Source organism: Fukomys damarensis, unplaced genomic scaffold, assembly GCF_012274545.1.
Source record: "Fukomys damarensis isolate Sample0158 unplaced genomic scaffold, DMR_v1.0_HiC HiC_scaffold_5, whole genome shotgun sequence".
NCBI classification, from domain to species: domain Eukaryota; kingdom Metazoa; phylum Chordata; class Mammalia; order Rodentia; family Bathyergidae; genus Fukomys; species Fukomys damarensis.
The window spans coordinates 27,146,060-27,164,988 of NW_022900917.1; the positions used below are offsets into that span (position 1 = coordinate 27,146,060).

The window sequence follows — 18,929 nt, forward strand, 5'->3', positions numbered from 1 at the left end:
AAAGAAAAGAAAAGAAAAGAAAAGAAAAGAAAAGAAAAGAAAAGAAAAGAAAAGAAAAGAAAAGAAAATTTACTGCAATTTTGTTTTATGCAGCAATTAAGGAAAAAAAATTGTTACAAGATTTGCCACTCATTGTTTCACAAATGTCTACTGTTAACAGTACATTCAGTGAATGTGGAAAATTGTATTCTCACAGAAGAAATTGACTAGATTAAAAACAAATATAAAATATACCTACAAGGTCACAACAGCAAACACTAACAAATAACCTTATTCTCATCCATTTATTATATCTCCATGTACAGAATTACTGTGTAGCCATTTGAAAAAAAATGAGTATTCACTCTCTTAAAATCTTAAATCTCTCCTAAAATCAATTCTTTGGTTTTTTTTCTCTCTCAGAATCAAACCTAGAATTTCATGCATACTAAGGAAGCACTCAAGATTGATTTATAAACCTAGCCCCCAAATCAAGTTCTTATACATTATGCATTGTATAACTGTTTCAATCATTTATACAATGTATAATAATCCATACAATGTATAAATAATAATTTATACATATGAAAAGAAAAGGTACAAAAAGATAACCAAGGTAAGTAATTATGGTTACCTTGACAATCGTGAAACTATTTTAAATTTTGGTTTAAAAATACTTCTGGATCACTTCTCAGCCTTTTGGCTAAGATCAAGTGTAAAAATACTTCTGGATTACTCCTGGAAAAAAAAAAATCCAATATATTCACATATCTTTTCAAGACTATATCCGCCATACATTTTGAGATATATTTATTTCAAAGTAGATATATGTTAATTTTACCTTGCTAGGCCACCATAATCAAGTCCTTCTTCTCCTCTAAATATTACATATAATCGTCTCCTCAAGTCATAGGGTTTTAATGCCATAATCTGATTAAAACAAAAACATGAATATTTAAACAGTCATATATACCACAAATTATTTCCAAAACAATTTAAATTTAACCTATATTTTAAAAATAATACATTTTCTTGTCTCATAGTGTCTTTAACTCAAGAAATCTATTTCTTTGTTCCATGGACTAGATAAAGACATAGATCAATCTATGATACTTTCTTTGACTCATTTTTATATGCTCTCTTTCTCCTGTCAGTATTAAATGGTAGTTCCACTTTGGGTTAGTAGTGAGAAGAAGAGTATCATGCACAAACCTTTTAAGTTTACAAAATATTTTCTTCTCTCTCACTCTCAAAAACTGTACCAAGATCGTTTTAATAGGTAACTTATATATTTTTCTGGGTAGCAAACGGCAAAAGAACTTATACCACACATTCTATTTCTTAGTAGGAAAGAACTCTTTTATAATCATTTATATCGTGATACATTTGTATACAGAATAATGTATCTTAAAACCTGCACCAAAATTTTCATAATCCTTAACAGCTAACACCAAGGTTACTAGTGGGTAGGCTTTATTTTCAGTAACAAGGCGTTACTTCCTCACACATATGTCAGAACACAGCCAAGAATGGAAGGTCTAGGTCAGAGCACAGCTCACCAAGAGGGCTTCTCTGGGGCAGTCATGGGCTCAACTGCTTGTGTTCAATAAAAGATCGCGATTCTCCTCAAGACAGCAAAAGGCAAAATAAAGTCTGCCATGAATTTGGATGTATATTTACTAAAGTCAACTCAAATACAGCTTGAAACAAACTGCTTGGAAGCTTGAAACATGTATTTTGCTAAGAATTTACTACCAAGCTTCCCTGACAAAAGAAAAGTTCTGATAAAAGCTACGTTAACTATCTTGTCCAAAGTTTAACAGCTAGTAAAATTAAGCAGGATTTCAATGTTATTATTTCATTTTTGCCTGTATAAAGAATAAATTAAACTCCCTATGTATCTAAGTACACAGAGAAGTTTTGTTCATTATTTTTCTACTTTGGAAGGGAAAAATACATATACAGAAAATTCTCCACTTCACTATAAAAAATGAACAGTATTCTGATTTTAAACATTCTGCAGGTGATTAAGGAAAAGTAGACATATACTATGCTTGGACAAGGTTGCTTTTAAAAAGATACATAAAAGTGAGAATGAGCATTAACATTGTTAACTGAATAGTCAAATTGAATACAGTATTTATCAATTTATTTTGTTAATTTTATCAAACTTCTTTTAGAAGTAGTGCTAAAAGAGATCAACTTGTTCCAAAAGTTGTGATAGAATGATCCTCTCAATAGCAGTAGCACTACCTAAAAAGAGACAATTATAGAAGCTACACCTCAAAGGGATGATGTGAGGATGAGATAACTATTAAGATGCTGGTGCCAAGCAAATGACAATCCCTCAACACATAGTGAGGTTTATAATAGTATAACTATTATTAAAATGGTTATCAAGATGTGGTAGTCATTATTATTCTTAAAATTTCTAAACCTCTAAACTCTAATTACCTTTAGCTGTGTAGAATAAAATGAGGTGCATAGTATTGTTTATTTTGATAAAATCTTCCTTACCTGTTGAAAAGAATCTTCAAATAATGTCTGCCGGGACACATTGATCTTTACATGACTGGGTAATGCATTAGACTAAAAACAAAAATATATCAAACATAAGCCATAGTATATACATAGTATAAAGATATGACTAAATGATTATAAAGATAAGATTTATTTACCACTATAGTACCTGGCACAAATAACGGAAGTGAGCAAGTTTCCACCTAAAGCTGCGCTCATAAGCAATCTGTGGACCACCCTTAGTTCTAAAGAAAAACAGAAACAAACATTAATTTATAATAAAATAAACCTTTAATATTACTATGAAACCGAAATGTACCAGAGTCCTATATAAAGCCAAGGAAAGTTAAGTCATATGCCGGAAGAGGAATAAAGGTACATTTAGTGGGTCAATAGAGACTTTAGCCAGGACGGGTGCATTACAGCAACAGAACCACACATGGAGGGGGAGACTACATGATTAGCTAGGTCTTTGTTAAGCAGTTAACTGAAATGTTACAGGCTACTGCAGACTATTTGACAATCCTTAAAATCCAAGGACAGAGACTCCAAACAAAAAAGACATGGAAAGAAATTGTACAACATCTTAAAACTAATCTGAACAAAATACATACTGCTTGAGATAATAAGTAAAGCAAAATCAAATTCCCAGGAACAGGTGACATTCAAGTCACGACTCAGATGGTTAGAGGGAGAAAAGACAGAATGTAGACTTTGCATTATGGTTCAACTCAAAGTGAGAGGGCAAGTGTCTTGCCTCCTGAGTGATAGTCTAACACATGGGCACAAAAAAACTTCTACAATCATAGAGAACATTTTAGAATAGATGAGAAATGTTCCCTTGTGGTGTTACATTCAAATGAATTCATTTAACCAACAGATATTTACTGAACACACAGCATGCACCAGGAGTTCTAGGCAGTGAAAGCATTACTTATTAATGAGATAGATAAAGCTAACTATTTTGTGGAACTTATTACACTAGTGAAAGACAAACAAGCAAGTATAAATGTGTAATTATACATGGTATGTGTCAGAATGGGATGTTTAATCACTCCCTTTAAAAGAAATAGCCTTGGGGCCAAGGATTTAGCTCAGTGGTTCCGCCACCTGCTTTGCAAGCTCAAGGGCTGGAGTTTGATCCCTGGTACAAAAAAATAAAAAAGAAATGGCCTTGTTAAAAGGACAAATGATAAGTGGTATGGGGAGAATAATTCTGCAGTTGTGAAAAGGGTTAACATATTAGCATTCATAGAAGACTTAACATTTGAGCACAGACATAAAAGGCAAAGAGGGCATAACTCATATAAATATTTAGAGAAAGAACATTCCAAGCAAGGGAATAAGGGCTGATTCAGAATGGAAGCTTAAGATGTTCAAGGTACGGCTGGGTGACCAAGTGAAGTTACTGCAGAGTTAATGAGAAGGGAAAAATGAGCTAAGAGGTCACAGGGTCTGATTGTATGTGTTACACAGGCCACTGTAAAGTCTGCTTTTTACCATGCTTGAGATGGAAACCACTGAAGGGTTTGTGCTACAGAATATTTAGATTTTTTTTTTAATGAAACTAGTCTCAGTGCTACCTCAAAAATCACATAATGTTATATAAAGTGTCAAGAGAAAGCAAACAGACAGTGGACTCTGGTACCACTCCAGGTGAGAGAAAGTATTAGCTTGGACCACAGCGGTGATACTGGAAGTTGTGAAATGTAACTGGACTCTGGATATGAACTCAAATTGACACAAGACGACAGGATAAATACTAGTTGGGGTAGCAGATATGAAAGAATTTGAAAAAGACTTTATGTGACTTATTCGCTTTTCTAGCGATATAAAAACATCACACCTAAGAGTTAAGGATGAAGAGAGATTTGCCAACTTCTTAACTAAGGAATCCACCTGGAAATTCAGTTTTGCTCCATGTCTCATTTCCTGTTGTTGCAGTGGTATGATGTGGTAGCTAAGAGCAGGCTTTGGAGATGGACTTCCTTGGCTTGGAACCAGCTCTATTACTTGCCTTATGACTCAGTAGTTAGGTACGTTCACTACACCTGTTTCCTTACTTGCTAAAGAGGAAAATAAAAGTATCTATCTCAAGGCATTACTTGAAGATAAAATGAGCTAATACATATATGTTTGCCACTGTTATTATATGTTATATATAATATAAATAATTAAGACATTACACGCCACAAATCCGTTCTGGAATAAAAGCAAAGATAGGTGCACTATGATACTACTTTCTGAATAAAAAAGCAGCATTTACGGAGGACTTCAGGTTTTCACTTACACGGATGACTTCCCATTGCGAGGATCTTTGAATGTTGTTGTTCTTGTGTTATGATCAACAAAGTACCTAACACCTTCCCGAGTATACCTAATTTCCCAGCCTTCTGGCAAGGGTTCTTCATTCTGCAAACTAAAACATAACCACAGGTTAGTCCTGTCTAGGCACTCAAGGCTCACTGATTCTATCTGCAGATACATGATGACGACGTATGGAAGGCTGTAGTGTATATACATACCCTTGAGTTCTTGGGTCTTCCCATTGAGTTGTTTTTGTGTTATGATTCACAAAGTACACCCTGTCTGTTGAATCCACTCTTTTTTCTAAAAATAAAATGAGTATAACATTTAATGCCTATTTGATATTAATATACATTTTACAGATATTTTTACCAACAAAGTATCAGCTTACCCCAGCCAGGTGGCAAAGGTCCATATGGGTCGTTTTCTGCAGCTAACATTGAAGCCTGATTGGTAAAGGCATTGGAGTGAAAAACAAAATAACAGTATTTTAATATAAAAACAGAAGATAAGCACTTGGCAGAGTCACACTTTAAAAATTTTAAAAATATGATAAAGGAATAAAAACTAATTCTGAGACATCAAGTTCTACACATGTCATGAGGCAAAAGCATTCAACCAACTGATCAAATTATTTATTTTTCTTAAATAATTTAGAATAGGGGCTGGGGATTTGGCTTAGTGGTTCCAGAGCCTGCTCTGCAAGCGCAAGGTCCTGAGTTTGATCCCCAGTACCAATAACAACAACAACAACAATAATAATTTAGAATATATTTTATCAATATTTTTAATCTCCAACTTCTTCCATAATAATCTAACATGGATGAAAAGCACATAGAAAATTATTGTATTTAAACAAGGGAATATTATTTACTTGACATAAAACAAATGCCACAGTGCTCTATAAAACAAATGTCCACTAGGGCCGGGCATCTAGCTCAGTGGTTCCACTGCCTACCTCACAAGCACAAGGATCCAAATTTGATCCCTGGTACCAAAGAAACAAAACAAACAAACAAAAAACACCAAAAGACAAAACTAATGTTCAATAAAACCAGTAACTTTAGAATCATCTTTACAAAAATAAACTTTTATCTTTTACTTAGTAACTTTTGTATATTTATATATAAAAACAATTTTTATGTACGCACACACATAATAATTAGATGGCTGGACAGACCACAGCTATCTTCCTTCTCAACCGCCCTTTGTATTTTTTTATGTTCTAGCCCCTGGAAGTGAGGCTCAGAGAGCATCAGCTCTACATGGCATGATGCACAGTAAGGACAGATGAGCTAAGAGGCAGAGACAATTTGGGTATTTGATGGCACTGCTGAGCCAATGTAGCATTTGTCCTCGACCCCAGATTTGCTGTTGTATTGAAATATCTAAAACTCATTTCTCTAAAGGGAACTCCTACCTGCAGAAACATATCTGATTCCTAATTGCTGTTTCCCAAAGGTTTTTTCACATACAGCTAAGTGATACAGAAACAAAAATCTACATAGCACATAATTTTTTATGTGCTATATACACTCCAATTCCTAATCTGAAATTCTTCAAAAATGCTTATATATATATCAGAAACATTTATTAAAGATTAACTAAAAAAACAATCTTGAAATGCATTCTTGAAAATCACCGGAGTAGAAAATGATAAATGCCTGAGGGACCAAGGTGTATTTATAATCACCGAATAGAGGTATCTCTGGTTGAACTGTTGCATAGCTCCCTGCAGCTGGTTCCGCTGAGACTGCCACTGTTCAAAATTTCGAACAGATTCCATGGTAGGCCGCTGCCACGTCGTTGTTCGGGTGTTATGATCCACATAATAAACCCTTCCACGATCATCAACTCTTCTTTCCCAACTATCACAAATAAAATAAGCAATAAACAAATTAAATAATATTCCTTCAATAAAAGAAACAAAGACAGTTAATACTTCACTCAAATCATTTAAAAATCAGTCCAAGACATGATAAAAGAACTGAAAAAATATTTATTATTCTAATAATTTATAAAACTATGAAATATATATTTTAGCTAAATTACCTTTCTATCACTAACATGACTTCTAAAGACTGCTTTACAAAGAGATGACTGATTCTACAATTTCAGTTTCAACCCTACTTTCCTCCTTTTTTTGATAAGGATTTACTAAGAGCTTACTTAAGTTCCAATTTGTTGTTTGACCACTGCCCATTTTCAAAAATCACCTCAACTCTTTTTGTTGCTTTGTAACTCACCTTCCTGATATTGTACTCCTGCAAGTTATCTTTCTGAGGTGCAGATGGAATCATGTCCTTCTACCCACTACAGCGATGTGGTGTGGCATGAAAATGAACCCACACATTTACAACCATTATATGGAATTTATTTCACTAAAACTACTGTCCAGAAATTTGGTGGGGACTATCTTAAATTTTATCACAAGAGTTTATTGTATTATGCTGTATTAAATAAACTTAAAAAGTTTACTCATGTGATTTCAAACACACTCACACACACACACACACACACACACACACACACACACACGTGATAAAAATACAACTAAAGATATATAAATATACTACATTACCCTGGAGGTAAAGGTTGTGGTCTCTCCCATGTGGTAGTTCGAGTGTTATGATCTACATAATAGGTTCTACCATGAGGATCTTTTCTCTGTTCCCACCTTTAATAAAAGTACAAATTAAAGAGAAATAGATTAGGACAATGTGAATCAGAAAAATTAAAAATAAGTCTTAATTCACATAGCTCACACACACACACACACACACACGATAAAGGTATAAAGATATTTGTTTTATCAATTGTTTGTGGTTTTTAACCTCACAATTATTCCCTCTTTGTAATGGTACTAGGATCTCAAACATTACTCGTTAATAGAGAGGGGATGAATACCTAAAATTTTTAAGTTACTAGTTAAAAAATTTCCAAATTACTAGAAAACAGAAAATATAATCAAGCCCAAGCCACAGACATTAAGTAATATCCATTTCACCTAGAATTTTTAAAAAATACACATGTAAAAGATTTTTTTTTACATGACAACTTCTTTGTGACAATTCTTTGACCTTTGTGCACAGTTTCTTACTATGCACATCCATCCTGTTCTTGGTTTTTGTAGGTCTTTGAATTTATGGACATCACAATTTTATCTTTTTTCTGTTCTGTGTCAAAGATGCCCCATCTTTTATTTTCTGCACTCTACTTTTCTTCTTTAGGATCCCTGCTTTTTCTTCTCTACTAATTAATATACTGAAGAAATAATATAAAAATAAAATCTGTTTTTTTTAGTTTAACCTTGTTTTTAATTTTGGTAAAACAAGTTGAAAATACTTTACTTTCACTTCAACACAGAAGCCCAGTTAAATTTAAGTAATTCTCAAAGGCCTTAGATTATTGTTTTCCTTAGATTATCTTCATATACTAAGGTCATATACAAGCTACTGATATTCAGGCTACTCCCTAAATTAGGTTGCACCTGCCTATACAGGCACAAAATAATAATGTGTTTAAGCTACCTCTAACAAACCTAAGTCACAAAAGGTTTAAGTCAGTAAATAGGAGCAATAAAGATCCTTCAAGTTCATAATTACTCAGAATCACAGAAATTATTACACTTAAGATTTTTAAAAATCACTGTGGTATAAACTCTATATGAACATTCATGTTATTCTGCACTGAACAAAATGTAGACAATCCTTTGAAAGCATTTCAACAGAAATAACCTGGAAGCTCATGTTTACTTTGTTTCAATTAAGAAAGATCACAGGGAGAACAAAACATGAAATTTCATTTTAAAGGCATTTAAGAACTAGATGTTACATACATCTATATCAATGAGCTATTTATCTATATGGAAGCTTAAGTAGCAAAATCAAATGAATACCTAAAAATTTGATCAAGTTTCATTGAAGTATTTCTTAGTGGTACTTTTGCTATTTTTAGGTATTAATTTCCATAATCAGTCCTTAATACTGATATTCTATTGCAACACTCCCTGATTTCAACTCTTTCTGCACAAATATCCTTTAATATTTTAAATTTATCTTTACCTTTTATCTACCCTCATAGTTAAATAATTACATACACCTTAACACCGTTTAAACTGTCATGTTGTCTGCAAAAAACAATGCCTACTGTTTCTTTCATTTTCCACTCTGCAAAGGCAACATTTTCCAAAGTTTTAGTCTATTCTTGTGGCTGGCTTTGAACTTACTATGTAGCCTAAACTGGCCTCCAACTGGCAGCCATCTTCCTATCCCAACCGCCTGAATGCCATGGTTATATGTATGCACCACATGTCTGGCTACTTCTATTTCTTATTAATGTGCTTAACTTACTACTACTTACTTAGTTTCAAATATAATATACTGACTTCTCAATATGAAAGATAAAGGTACAGGTTTCTTTTCCTCAACATAATACAACACTCTCCTTCTAACTGTTCCAAATGAGTTTACATAGGTAATAGTTATAATGCAAGGTGATATAACTTATAACTGTTATCTATATAAACTCTCCTGACTCTGAGCCACAGAATATGCCATGATTTCTTTTTTTAAAAAGCACTTCTAGCTAGAATAACTCGCTAAACTCTCCTTTACTTATTTTCTATGTATTTATGAATGAAATCTCTGGAACTTTTCCAGTAGCATAGATACTCCACCGGAATGTTCAATCTCATTGATACCCTTGTGTTCCTTTTTCTTTTTCCTTTAATACCCCTGAGTTCTAATGAGCTTTGTCTAGAGGAAGTGCAAGGCCACTGCCAGGCCAGTGAGTGCTTTCCCTCACCATGGATCCACCCATTCCTTTGACTCCTCTCTTTGCAGACCCCCTTACTTCCTGAATCCCAGATCTTTCCCTTCCATTCCCCAGTTCTGAAGAAACATTAAATTTTAGTTTCCTAGAAAGAAGACAGAAGTAAACTTTAAAGAGTGTGATCATGTATTTATTTATGCACACACTCAACAGTATAGTTGGATATAGAATTCTAGTTTGCATATAATTTCCTTGAACATCTATATGGGTGATTAAAAAACAGGGTGAATCATTTTTCAAAGATATATTACAATGAAAGATATATCACCATTAGCCCTCTCAAAATACTCCCCCTTGCTTCAGACACACTTATCCAATTGTTCTTGTCACTATGTGAAGCAGTTTTGGAAATCCACTTTTGGGTCTTTAGTTGAGCTCTCACAGCTGCCTTAATGTCCTGAATCAATTCAAAATGTTTACCTTTTATGATCATCTTGACTTTGGGAACAGCCAGAGAAGTCAGTGTCAGATCTAGTGGATAGGCTAGATGATGTGTTATGGTTTATATGTGTTGTGGGCCTTGGGGCGGTGATTAGATTATGGGGGCTACAGCTGAAGAGGCAGGTCACTGGGGACATCTCCCTCCCTGGCTCATCCCTCCTCCACTTCCTGGCTGCCATGTTATTAACAGGTTTCTTCCACCAAGCCCTTCTGCCATGCTGATGAGCGTGCAAAGACAGAACCTTCTGAAAATAAACCTCTCCTACTTCAACTTGGTGTCAGGTATTGAGTCCTAGTGACAAAGATATGAGGAAATACCATGACATTTTATTTGGCAAAAATGACCATAAAAGACATGATGGGTGAAGTGGAACTCTGGAGAATGAAACCATTTGCTCGTTTCTTAGGTATGCCTTTTTCTATACTCATCATTTCTTAACCGCTATCATAAGCCCTTATAATATTCAGAGTTCACCATAGTGTTTGTGGGTATAAACAGCTAGCACAATTTCTTCAAGGCAAAAAAAAAAAAAAATACATTTAACACCACTGTGATGTTGAATCTTGATTGATGTGCTTGTTTTTGCATGAGAATTGGGGGACTTCTATTGAGAACTCTGAACCATGATCTCAGGCTTATAACCACAGACTCAAGCTTCATCTTCTGTGATGACATTTCTTAAAAAGCTGGAATCTGAAGCTGCCCAATAGTGTAACTCCAATGAAATTGGCAAAATTTCATGTTAATGATCCATGATTTATAGCACACTTTAAAACACAACTTCTTGCAACTATAGCTCACACCCAGAATCCCCTTTCCATATTCACAAAGTCTACTTTCCCTGTTTCCTATCATCTCTCTTTATTTTGCTCTTTAAGTTATTTATATTTCAGGTTTCTCTTAGAATCCATGTAATATTTAACTTTCTGTGTTTATTTTGCTTAGCATTATATCTTTAATGTACATCCATTTTCCTAAAAATGACTCATATTTATCCTTTATGTAGGATACTCTAGTGTGTGTGTGTGTGTGTGTGTGTGTGTGTGTATACATACCACATTTTCTATATCTATTCATCTGTTCATGGGCAGGTAGGCTGTTTCTAAGATTTAGTTATGATGTGCTGCATAGCTATAAACACGGGTATGATACATCCCTGTAACATAGTGTCTTTAACTATTTTGGGAAGATAACCAAAACAGGTTTAGCTGGGTCAAAGAGAAACTCTATTTTTAATTTTCTAAGGATTCTCCATGTTGATTTTCCACAGTGATTGCACTAATTTATATCTCCAGTAACAATAAAAAATTCCTTTTTTCCTACAACCTCTCCAGCATTTGTTTGGTTTACATTTGCATTTGTCTAAGAGCCAAAGATGATAAACACTTTTTTATGTACCCATTGGCCATATATATTTCTTCATGTGAAGTGTCTCTTCATTTTGAATGCCCATTTTTTGACTGGGTCTGCAATTAAGGGGATAACTTTGGGAGGGTTCTTTTAGGGGGATAAGTTTTTGAGTTCCTTATATATTTTAGATATTAGTCCTCTGAGGAGTAGCTAACAATTTTTTTTTACTATTGTGTTTGTCTCTTCACTGTTATTTCTTTGTTGTGCAGAAGGTTTTTAATTTGATGTAGTGCCATTTGTTGATTGTGGTGTTACTTGTTGAGCAATTAGGGTTCTGTTCATAAAGTCCTTGCATATATCCATGTCTTCAAGAGTTTTACCTATTTTATCTTCCAGCAGATTTTCTATTTTAATATCTAGTCTTTAATATTAGGTTAAGAGATATGGGTAGTTTCATTCTTCTACATGTGGATAACCAGTTTTCCTAGAATCATTTATTAAAGAGGAATTTTTTTTTCAATGTTTATTTTTGGTTCCTTTGTCAAAGATCAGATGGCTGAAGGTGCCTAGGAATGTTTCTTCACCCTCTATTTTTGTGCCAGTACCATGCTGCTTTTAATTACCATAGGTTTGTAATAAACTTGAAATCCATGATTATACACTTCCTGATTTGTTGCCCAGGATTACTTTTGCTATTCTGGGACTTTTCTGGTTCTATATAAATTTTAGGATTTTTTTTCTAGTTCTGTGAAGAATGCTATTTGTATTTTGATTGGGATTGCATTAAATCTATGTATCATTTTAGGTAAGTTGCCCATTGTGACAAAATTGGTTCTGCCTATTCAGAACAGTGGATGGCATTTCCAATGTCTGATGTGCTCTTCAATCTTTTTCAGGGCACCGCCGTTTTCATTATAGAGGTCTTTCACTTCTTCCCTGGTTAGGTTAATTTCTGTGTGTTTAATTTTTTTTTTTAACTACTGTGAATGGGAATGCTTTCCTGATTTCCTCTTCAGCAGGTTCCTTGTTGGTATTCAGGAATGTCACTGATTTTTGTTCGTTAATTTTGTACCCTGCTACTTTGGTGAATATAAGAATCACGTCATCTATAAGGAGAGTTTGATTTCTTCCTTTCCTATACATACTCCATTTATTTCTTTTTCTTGTTCTAGCTAAACTTTCCAGTATGATATTGAATGGGAGCGGTCAGAGTGAATACTCTTGTTCTTGTTTTTAGAAGAAATACTTTGTTTTTCCCCATTTAAAATGATGTTCGAATATAAGTTTTCGAAATAGTCTTTCTTTCTTTCTTTCTTTCTTTCATTTATTTATTTATTTGATATTGGGGATCCAACTTGGGACCTTGTGCTCCTTTTTTCTGAAATAGTTTCTTATAATTCTCTCAATTTCAATGGTGTCCCTTGTGATTTTACTTAGTTCTAACTGTATCTACATAGGCTTTTTTCTTTCCTTCTGTTGGTAAGTTTGGCAAAGAGTTTATCAATCTTGCTCAGCCTTTCAAAGAAACAACTCTGATTCAATGATCCTTTGTATTGAAATGCTGATCATAACCTATCAATAGGATGTAACTCATGATCTAAAAAAACCTATCGAAATTACTGCAAATTTGCCTAGTAGAAAAGATCACAAGTGGTGGCAAGAGGCATGCTGAAGCACTTATTTGGCCCCACAGAATTAAGCTTATGTATTTACTATTTTAAACCAGAATGCCTACTTCCTGCACAATAAAACAACCTGTCTGCTATTTAACTCCTTAAATCCTAATCTGTCCATAATTACTGTAAGCATGGTCTTCATAGATTAAAAAAAAATGACTATATCAGTTTTTGTGTGTGTGTGTGGCAATACAGATCAAACCCAGGGCCTTCACACTGAGCCACATCCTGAACACTTTTTTATTTTTGAGACTGGATCTTACTACAATTGCCCAAGCTGGGCTTGAACTTGCAATCCTCCAGTCTGTTTCCCAAAATGCTGTGATTACACGTGTGTGCCACACAGCAGGCTCTAAAATTATGTAGTGTTTATTCATGCTTTTCAGGAAAAACTCCTCCTAAACCTTTGGCAAACATACAAAATTCTTCATAGGACTGTTTATGCTTCAGCAATATATTCCTTGCTTCTGGAAATGCTGAATTTAAAACTATAACAAAATACTAATTCCTGAGTTCAGTATACTCATTTTATGGATGCTAGAGATACGCTCTTCTGAGAAAAAAGAGCCTCCATTATTTGTTTTGCAAATTTCTACTCTTCTTTCAGAAACCCACTTAAGAGTCATTCTTTGACCTCAACAGTGGAAGTTATTCCACTTCTCTACTCTCTGCATGTTCCGTCCCCACAGCATCCTAAATGTACCGATGGCACAACTTTAACTGAACTGTATTGTAGTCACTCACTGTTTACCCCTCTTTAGACAATGAGGTTCTTTCACGTCTGTATCAGAGTAAGTGGCAAAGGGAAAACATGGATAAATGATTAAACTGCCAAACACAGACACAAGACAAGAGATTTCTGAGGGAGAAGTAGAAGGTAACATAGGGACTGAAGTATCTAGTGGAAACAAAAGAGGATCTCCACAAAGAACTGAAAATAAGCTTAGAGAAAGGTCTGGCCTAGACATATATAGATTTAACTGCTATATAAAGACTTAACTGCTACACAGAACACAAAATCTACCCAGGTAAGCACATATGGGAGAAAGACGAAGGCTGAAACCACAACAACATGGTGGGTAAGACCCAATGAGCCAGTAAAGATCAGTGAAAAAGTATTCCAAAAATAAGGAAGTATGAATAGTTACTGTGATGAAAAAAGAGAAGGCAGAGACTAGAGATCTCTAGGCAGTTTCATTCTGACTACTGCAAGCTGCATTTAAAGTACTCTGTCTACATATACTCTCAGACTATACTGACTATAGACATTTTCAAGTCTAAACCTATACATAAGCTTCTTAAAGGTAGAAACAATGATTATTATTAGTAGTATCAGTGCCAAGCAGCACCAAAAAAAAGTTAAGCAAATATGGAAGAGATGACCAAAAGGGATTCACATGTTACAGAATATTAAGAAAATCACAAGGATCTAAATAATTCCAGAGGGAAACTTAAAGAAGTTAAGAAAAACTAAGTAGCAATAAAAATCTCCATTTGTACTAGAGTCAGTTGCAGGCTTATGTTATTATCCTCAGCACTCTATATTAATTGAGGAAGGAATGGCCAGCTGTTCTCAAATGTCAAGGGATACAAAGCAGATCATATGGGAAGCTAAAGAACTATAGTTATTGCACAGAATACCATGGTCACTTTAGCTAAAAAGTAAAAATCAAATCAAGAGGGTATTATAATAATAAACAGATCAGCTTTTTCTTTTCCCTTTATATTATGTGTACTTCAGCTAGATAAGCAATTGCTTTTAGTTCCAAAAGTATTTGTGTTGGAACAAATAAATAGTATGAATCATATTCCAATTTAGATTTCAAATTTCTGAATAACAGAAATATATTATATACATATTCCATAGTCACGTATCATCAAAAGTTGCTACTTATAGAAATCAAATGCTCAAGAATTTTTAACATACCCCGATGGCAAAGATTCTGTGTTGGTATTTCCAGACTGCTGTCGTACAGGTTCCATACACCCATCTGGCTGCCTAATTTTGTCAAAAGCAGAATTACTTCCAGAATTAGAGGAGTCAGGGTCTAATATGCTCCTAGCTCCAGATTCTGCGCTTGAGGAAGGAACACTTTCACTGTGTTCTGAGGAAGCCACTATCTCTTGAATGGGAGGATCTTCTATGGTAGCACTAGGGCAATTTGAAGTTAAAGAGGTTTCTTCAGATGCTACAGGAATATCCACGGCAGAAGCATTGTCATTCGGTGCAGATGAGGATGATTCTCTATTAACTGAAAAGGGAAAATTAGTATAAGATGATCCATGAAGTAACAACAAAGAGACTGATTACCTAATCAATGAACTACACTTCTTCAAAGCCTAATTCAGACTGAACAGTGCAAAACACTGATGAACATAAAATAGGACAGAAATTATATTCCTCATAGCTCACTTTAAGGGATGAATGTATAAATGACAAAAATTACATATATTTTATTTATATATTATATATTCATAACATGTTTATACTATATATTTATACATACTTTTATTTTATATATACACACATATATAAATAACCCTAACTTCAGGAAAGAGAAGCCAGCATTTGGAGAAGAAATGCTTTTCATCAATTTTTGAGATAAAGTCTCCATGAGTTATACTAAATTTTAAAATGATCCCTCTTGATGTCCTTTTTTATATATAAATGGTAGCTAATAAGATTTTTAAAAACTTTTGTCTAGTAGGAGAAACACAATGGCATTAATCTTTCAAACAGTACTACAGAAGACCACAAAAAGATCCAGGAGCCTATTCTATACTTCCTGAAGAAATAACCCATCTCTGAAATCCAGTGAGTTTTCTTAATTTTCATTTTAAGTGTAACTGATGCACTTCAACTATGTACCACTAGAAAAATGAGTCAAATTAAAAGTGCAAGGAGAAAAGATGACTGAACAAAACCTATAAAAGGTTACACATCAAAGTTCTAATTGAAACAACGGAGGGAGACAGACTAAGGAAATCTTCAGGTAATTTTTTAAAGAACAAGATTTAAATGGTAAAAATGGGAAAAGGGTATACTATCAAGGGATCAAATGCTATGAGAAAGGTAACAGAATAAATCAAGCACTGTACCAAACATTGAGGAGAGAATGGCTGGCGGATTGGTTTAAAAAAAAAATCAACAAAAAAACATTTACACAGAGCTACCTCATACCCAACACTGTTAAATATCACGAGAAACAGACTGCAGAAAGGCTGATTTCTCAATTCTTCATGATATTCATTTACAAGCACTATTTCACTGAATTTGTATTCCCTTCATGATGTGGAATTAACTCCTATGAAAGAACTATCAATAGTAGTTCCAAGGCAAAACAATATCAACAATGAAACACACTAAATAGTTTTTAGAAAAGGTACAAACCAGTCCAAGAAGAAACAGTCATAAACTCTTGCACACACTAAAACACAGCACATAAAACACAAACTGTTAAAACCAAAGAAGATCAAACATAAAATTTCACTAGTCAGTCAAGGCAAAACTTCTCTTCCAAATGTTATGTGATTGAACAGCGATGCTCTCAGCAATTCTCTCATCTGTCTTTACCACTCTACCCTGTTCCTTTCTATCTTGCTTATACCACTGTTACAGTTTCTTAATTGTCTCCGAACCTCCTCTTGTTCAAGTACAATCTATTCCAACAGTGGCTGAAGAAATCCATTAAACAGATCTTTTCACTCCCCTGATTAAACATACAAATGGTGTCCTATTGCAAAGTGGAATAACTACTAATGTCTTTAATACAACTGTAACAAAGTTCTATACAGGCCAGTTCACAGCTAATCTGACCTCTCATGAGGGTTGTCTTTTTGTTCCTTGAGTAGAAAAACTCCACACTTCAGGAATGTGCACTTACTTTTCCTATAGTCTCAGAATATTTCATAAATGGGGAGGGAAGGAGGGGGTGAAGGGAGGGCAGGGACAAGGGGAAAAAATGAGAACCAAGACCTGTCATGTAAAGATACAAGATCCTAATAACGAATGTAAATTTACTGTATACCTAAAATGTACCAATAAACTTAATTTAAAAAAAAGAATATTTCATGACTTGATCTTTTTCATCATTTCCAGTCCACTCTCATCATGCATTCAGAAAAGCAGCCCTAGGTTTCTTATGTAATGTTGCACATGTCCTGACATTTTACTCAATATTACAATTCTTTTTTTTTCCCTCTTGTTCTGAAATAATTTAATTATTTTGTTCATTTTTCATTAAGATTGAAGTGTAAAATCTTGGGCAAACTTGTCCACTCTTGTATTCCTAATCATGCTTAAACACTACATTGTTAGAGAAGTTGACATGTACAAAAACAAGAGTTTGGATTTCCAGTTGTACAATCAGGTGGGTATATCCTGACTATAATTCAAAAAAATTGAAAGCAGAGTAAAATGTAACTTATTGAAATATTTGTTAAAAGTCTGGCAACCGGATCCACAATTTTTAGATTATCTTATTTACTCCTCACAATACAATGCTCTGATGCAGACACCAGGAAATTCACATTTTATAGGTCAGAAAACTGATTCTCATATGTTCATTAAAATGATAATTTGCCTGTAATCCTAGCACTCTGAGAGGTTGAGGCAAGTGGATAGAAAGTTTGAGCCCAGTCTAAATTTAGTGAATTAGTAAGACCCTGCCTCATAAAAAAAAAAAAAAGAGAAGGGGAGGGGAGAGAGGAAGGGAGGAGAGGAAAAGGGGCAGGGGTGTAGTTTACTACAAAGGCCCTGGGTTTAATCTCTAATATTACAAAACAAACAAACAAACAAACAAACAAAAAGGCCATATGCCTAGCTTGGAGAACAAAATAAATACAATAAAATAAACACAGTAAAATAAAATTACTAAGCTGAAGGAAATAAAAATGAAATTATAAACTTTAGAGGAATTCATGATAATGAAAACACTTATAGCAAATGCAACTGGACATGCCAAAAAAGTAACCAAGGACATAAAGAATAGTAATAAATAACCTTAGAATTCTACTGGATGGGTACTGTGAAAAAATAACTGTAAAACCATTAGAACCAATTAATTAACTGGAACTTAAGCATTTCAGCAAAATGACTAGACATTACTTTCAATATTTAGATTGCATTCAAGATCTAGCTGAAGAAAACAAATCAAAAAACTTCTAAGAGATAATAAAGATATAAAAAAATCAATGCATGAAAGATTTTATATTGCTAGAAAACAAAAATAACTAGGGGGGAGGGATGTAGGCTCAGTGGTGTTCTGCCTGCCTGGCAAGCACAAGGTACTGAATTTGATTCCCGATACCAGAAAAGAAAAAGGAAATGTTAAAAAAAAAAAAAAAAAATTTAAAATGAGTATTGGTAAACTGAATAAAGACCAATTTAAAAAAATATTAATAATAAAACTAAGAGACATCTGTGATACATGCATTCAAATGGCCAATGGATACATGAAAAATGCTTGGTATCAGGGATCATCAGATAAATATAAATAAAAAAATAATTTAACTTTCTGTAGAACATGAATCTTAGTAAGAATACAGAGCTACAGAAACTTTCATTCCTTATTGGTGTAAATGCGAAACAATACTGTTGTCTTGGAAGATAGCGCGGCAGTTTCTTTTTTTAAACTAAACTCTTATATAATCCACCAATCTCATTCCTCAATCCAAATAAGGTGGAAACTCACATCCACACAAAAGCCTGCTCACAAATATGTAAAAGCTTTATTCTTGACTGCCCCAAAATGAAGCAACCAAGATGCTGCAACAAGCAAATGGATAAACAAATTGTGTGGTTCATCCATACAGCAGATATC

General features: G+C 34.0%; 1 protein-coding gene across 3 annotated transcripts in view; it reads right to left on the reverse strand.

The window, feature by feature from the left end:
• The window catches only part of Wwp1 (WW domain containing E3 ubiquitin protein ligase 1), a 95,420-nt gene that overhangs the window by 23,996 nt on the left and 52,495 nt on the right, over positions 1-18,929 (reverse strand). For all 3 annotated transcript variants that reach the window (XM_010606445.3, XM_019204863.2, XM_010606446.3), the window contains 9 exons: positions 15,035-15,359; positions 7,388-7,483; positions 6,500-6,674; positions 5,198-5,252; positions 5,025-5,109; positions 4,790-4,918; positions 2,669-2,744; positions 2,497-2,568; positions 821-909 (listed from right to left, as the gene is read on the reverse strand). In XM_010606445.3, the coding sequence (XP_010604747.1) occupies positions 821-909; positions 2,497-2,568; positions 2,669-2,744; positions 4,790-4,918; positions 5,025-5,109; positions 5,198-5,252; positions 6,500-6,674; positions 7,388-7,483; positions 15,035-15,359 (1,102 nt within the window). The remainder of the gene's footprint in view (positions 1-820; positions 910-2,496; positions 2,569-2,668; positions 2,745-4,789; positions 4,919-5,024; positions 5,110-5,197; positions 5,253-6,499; positions 6,675-7,387; positions 7,484-15,034; positions 15,360-18,929) is intronic.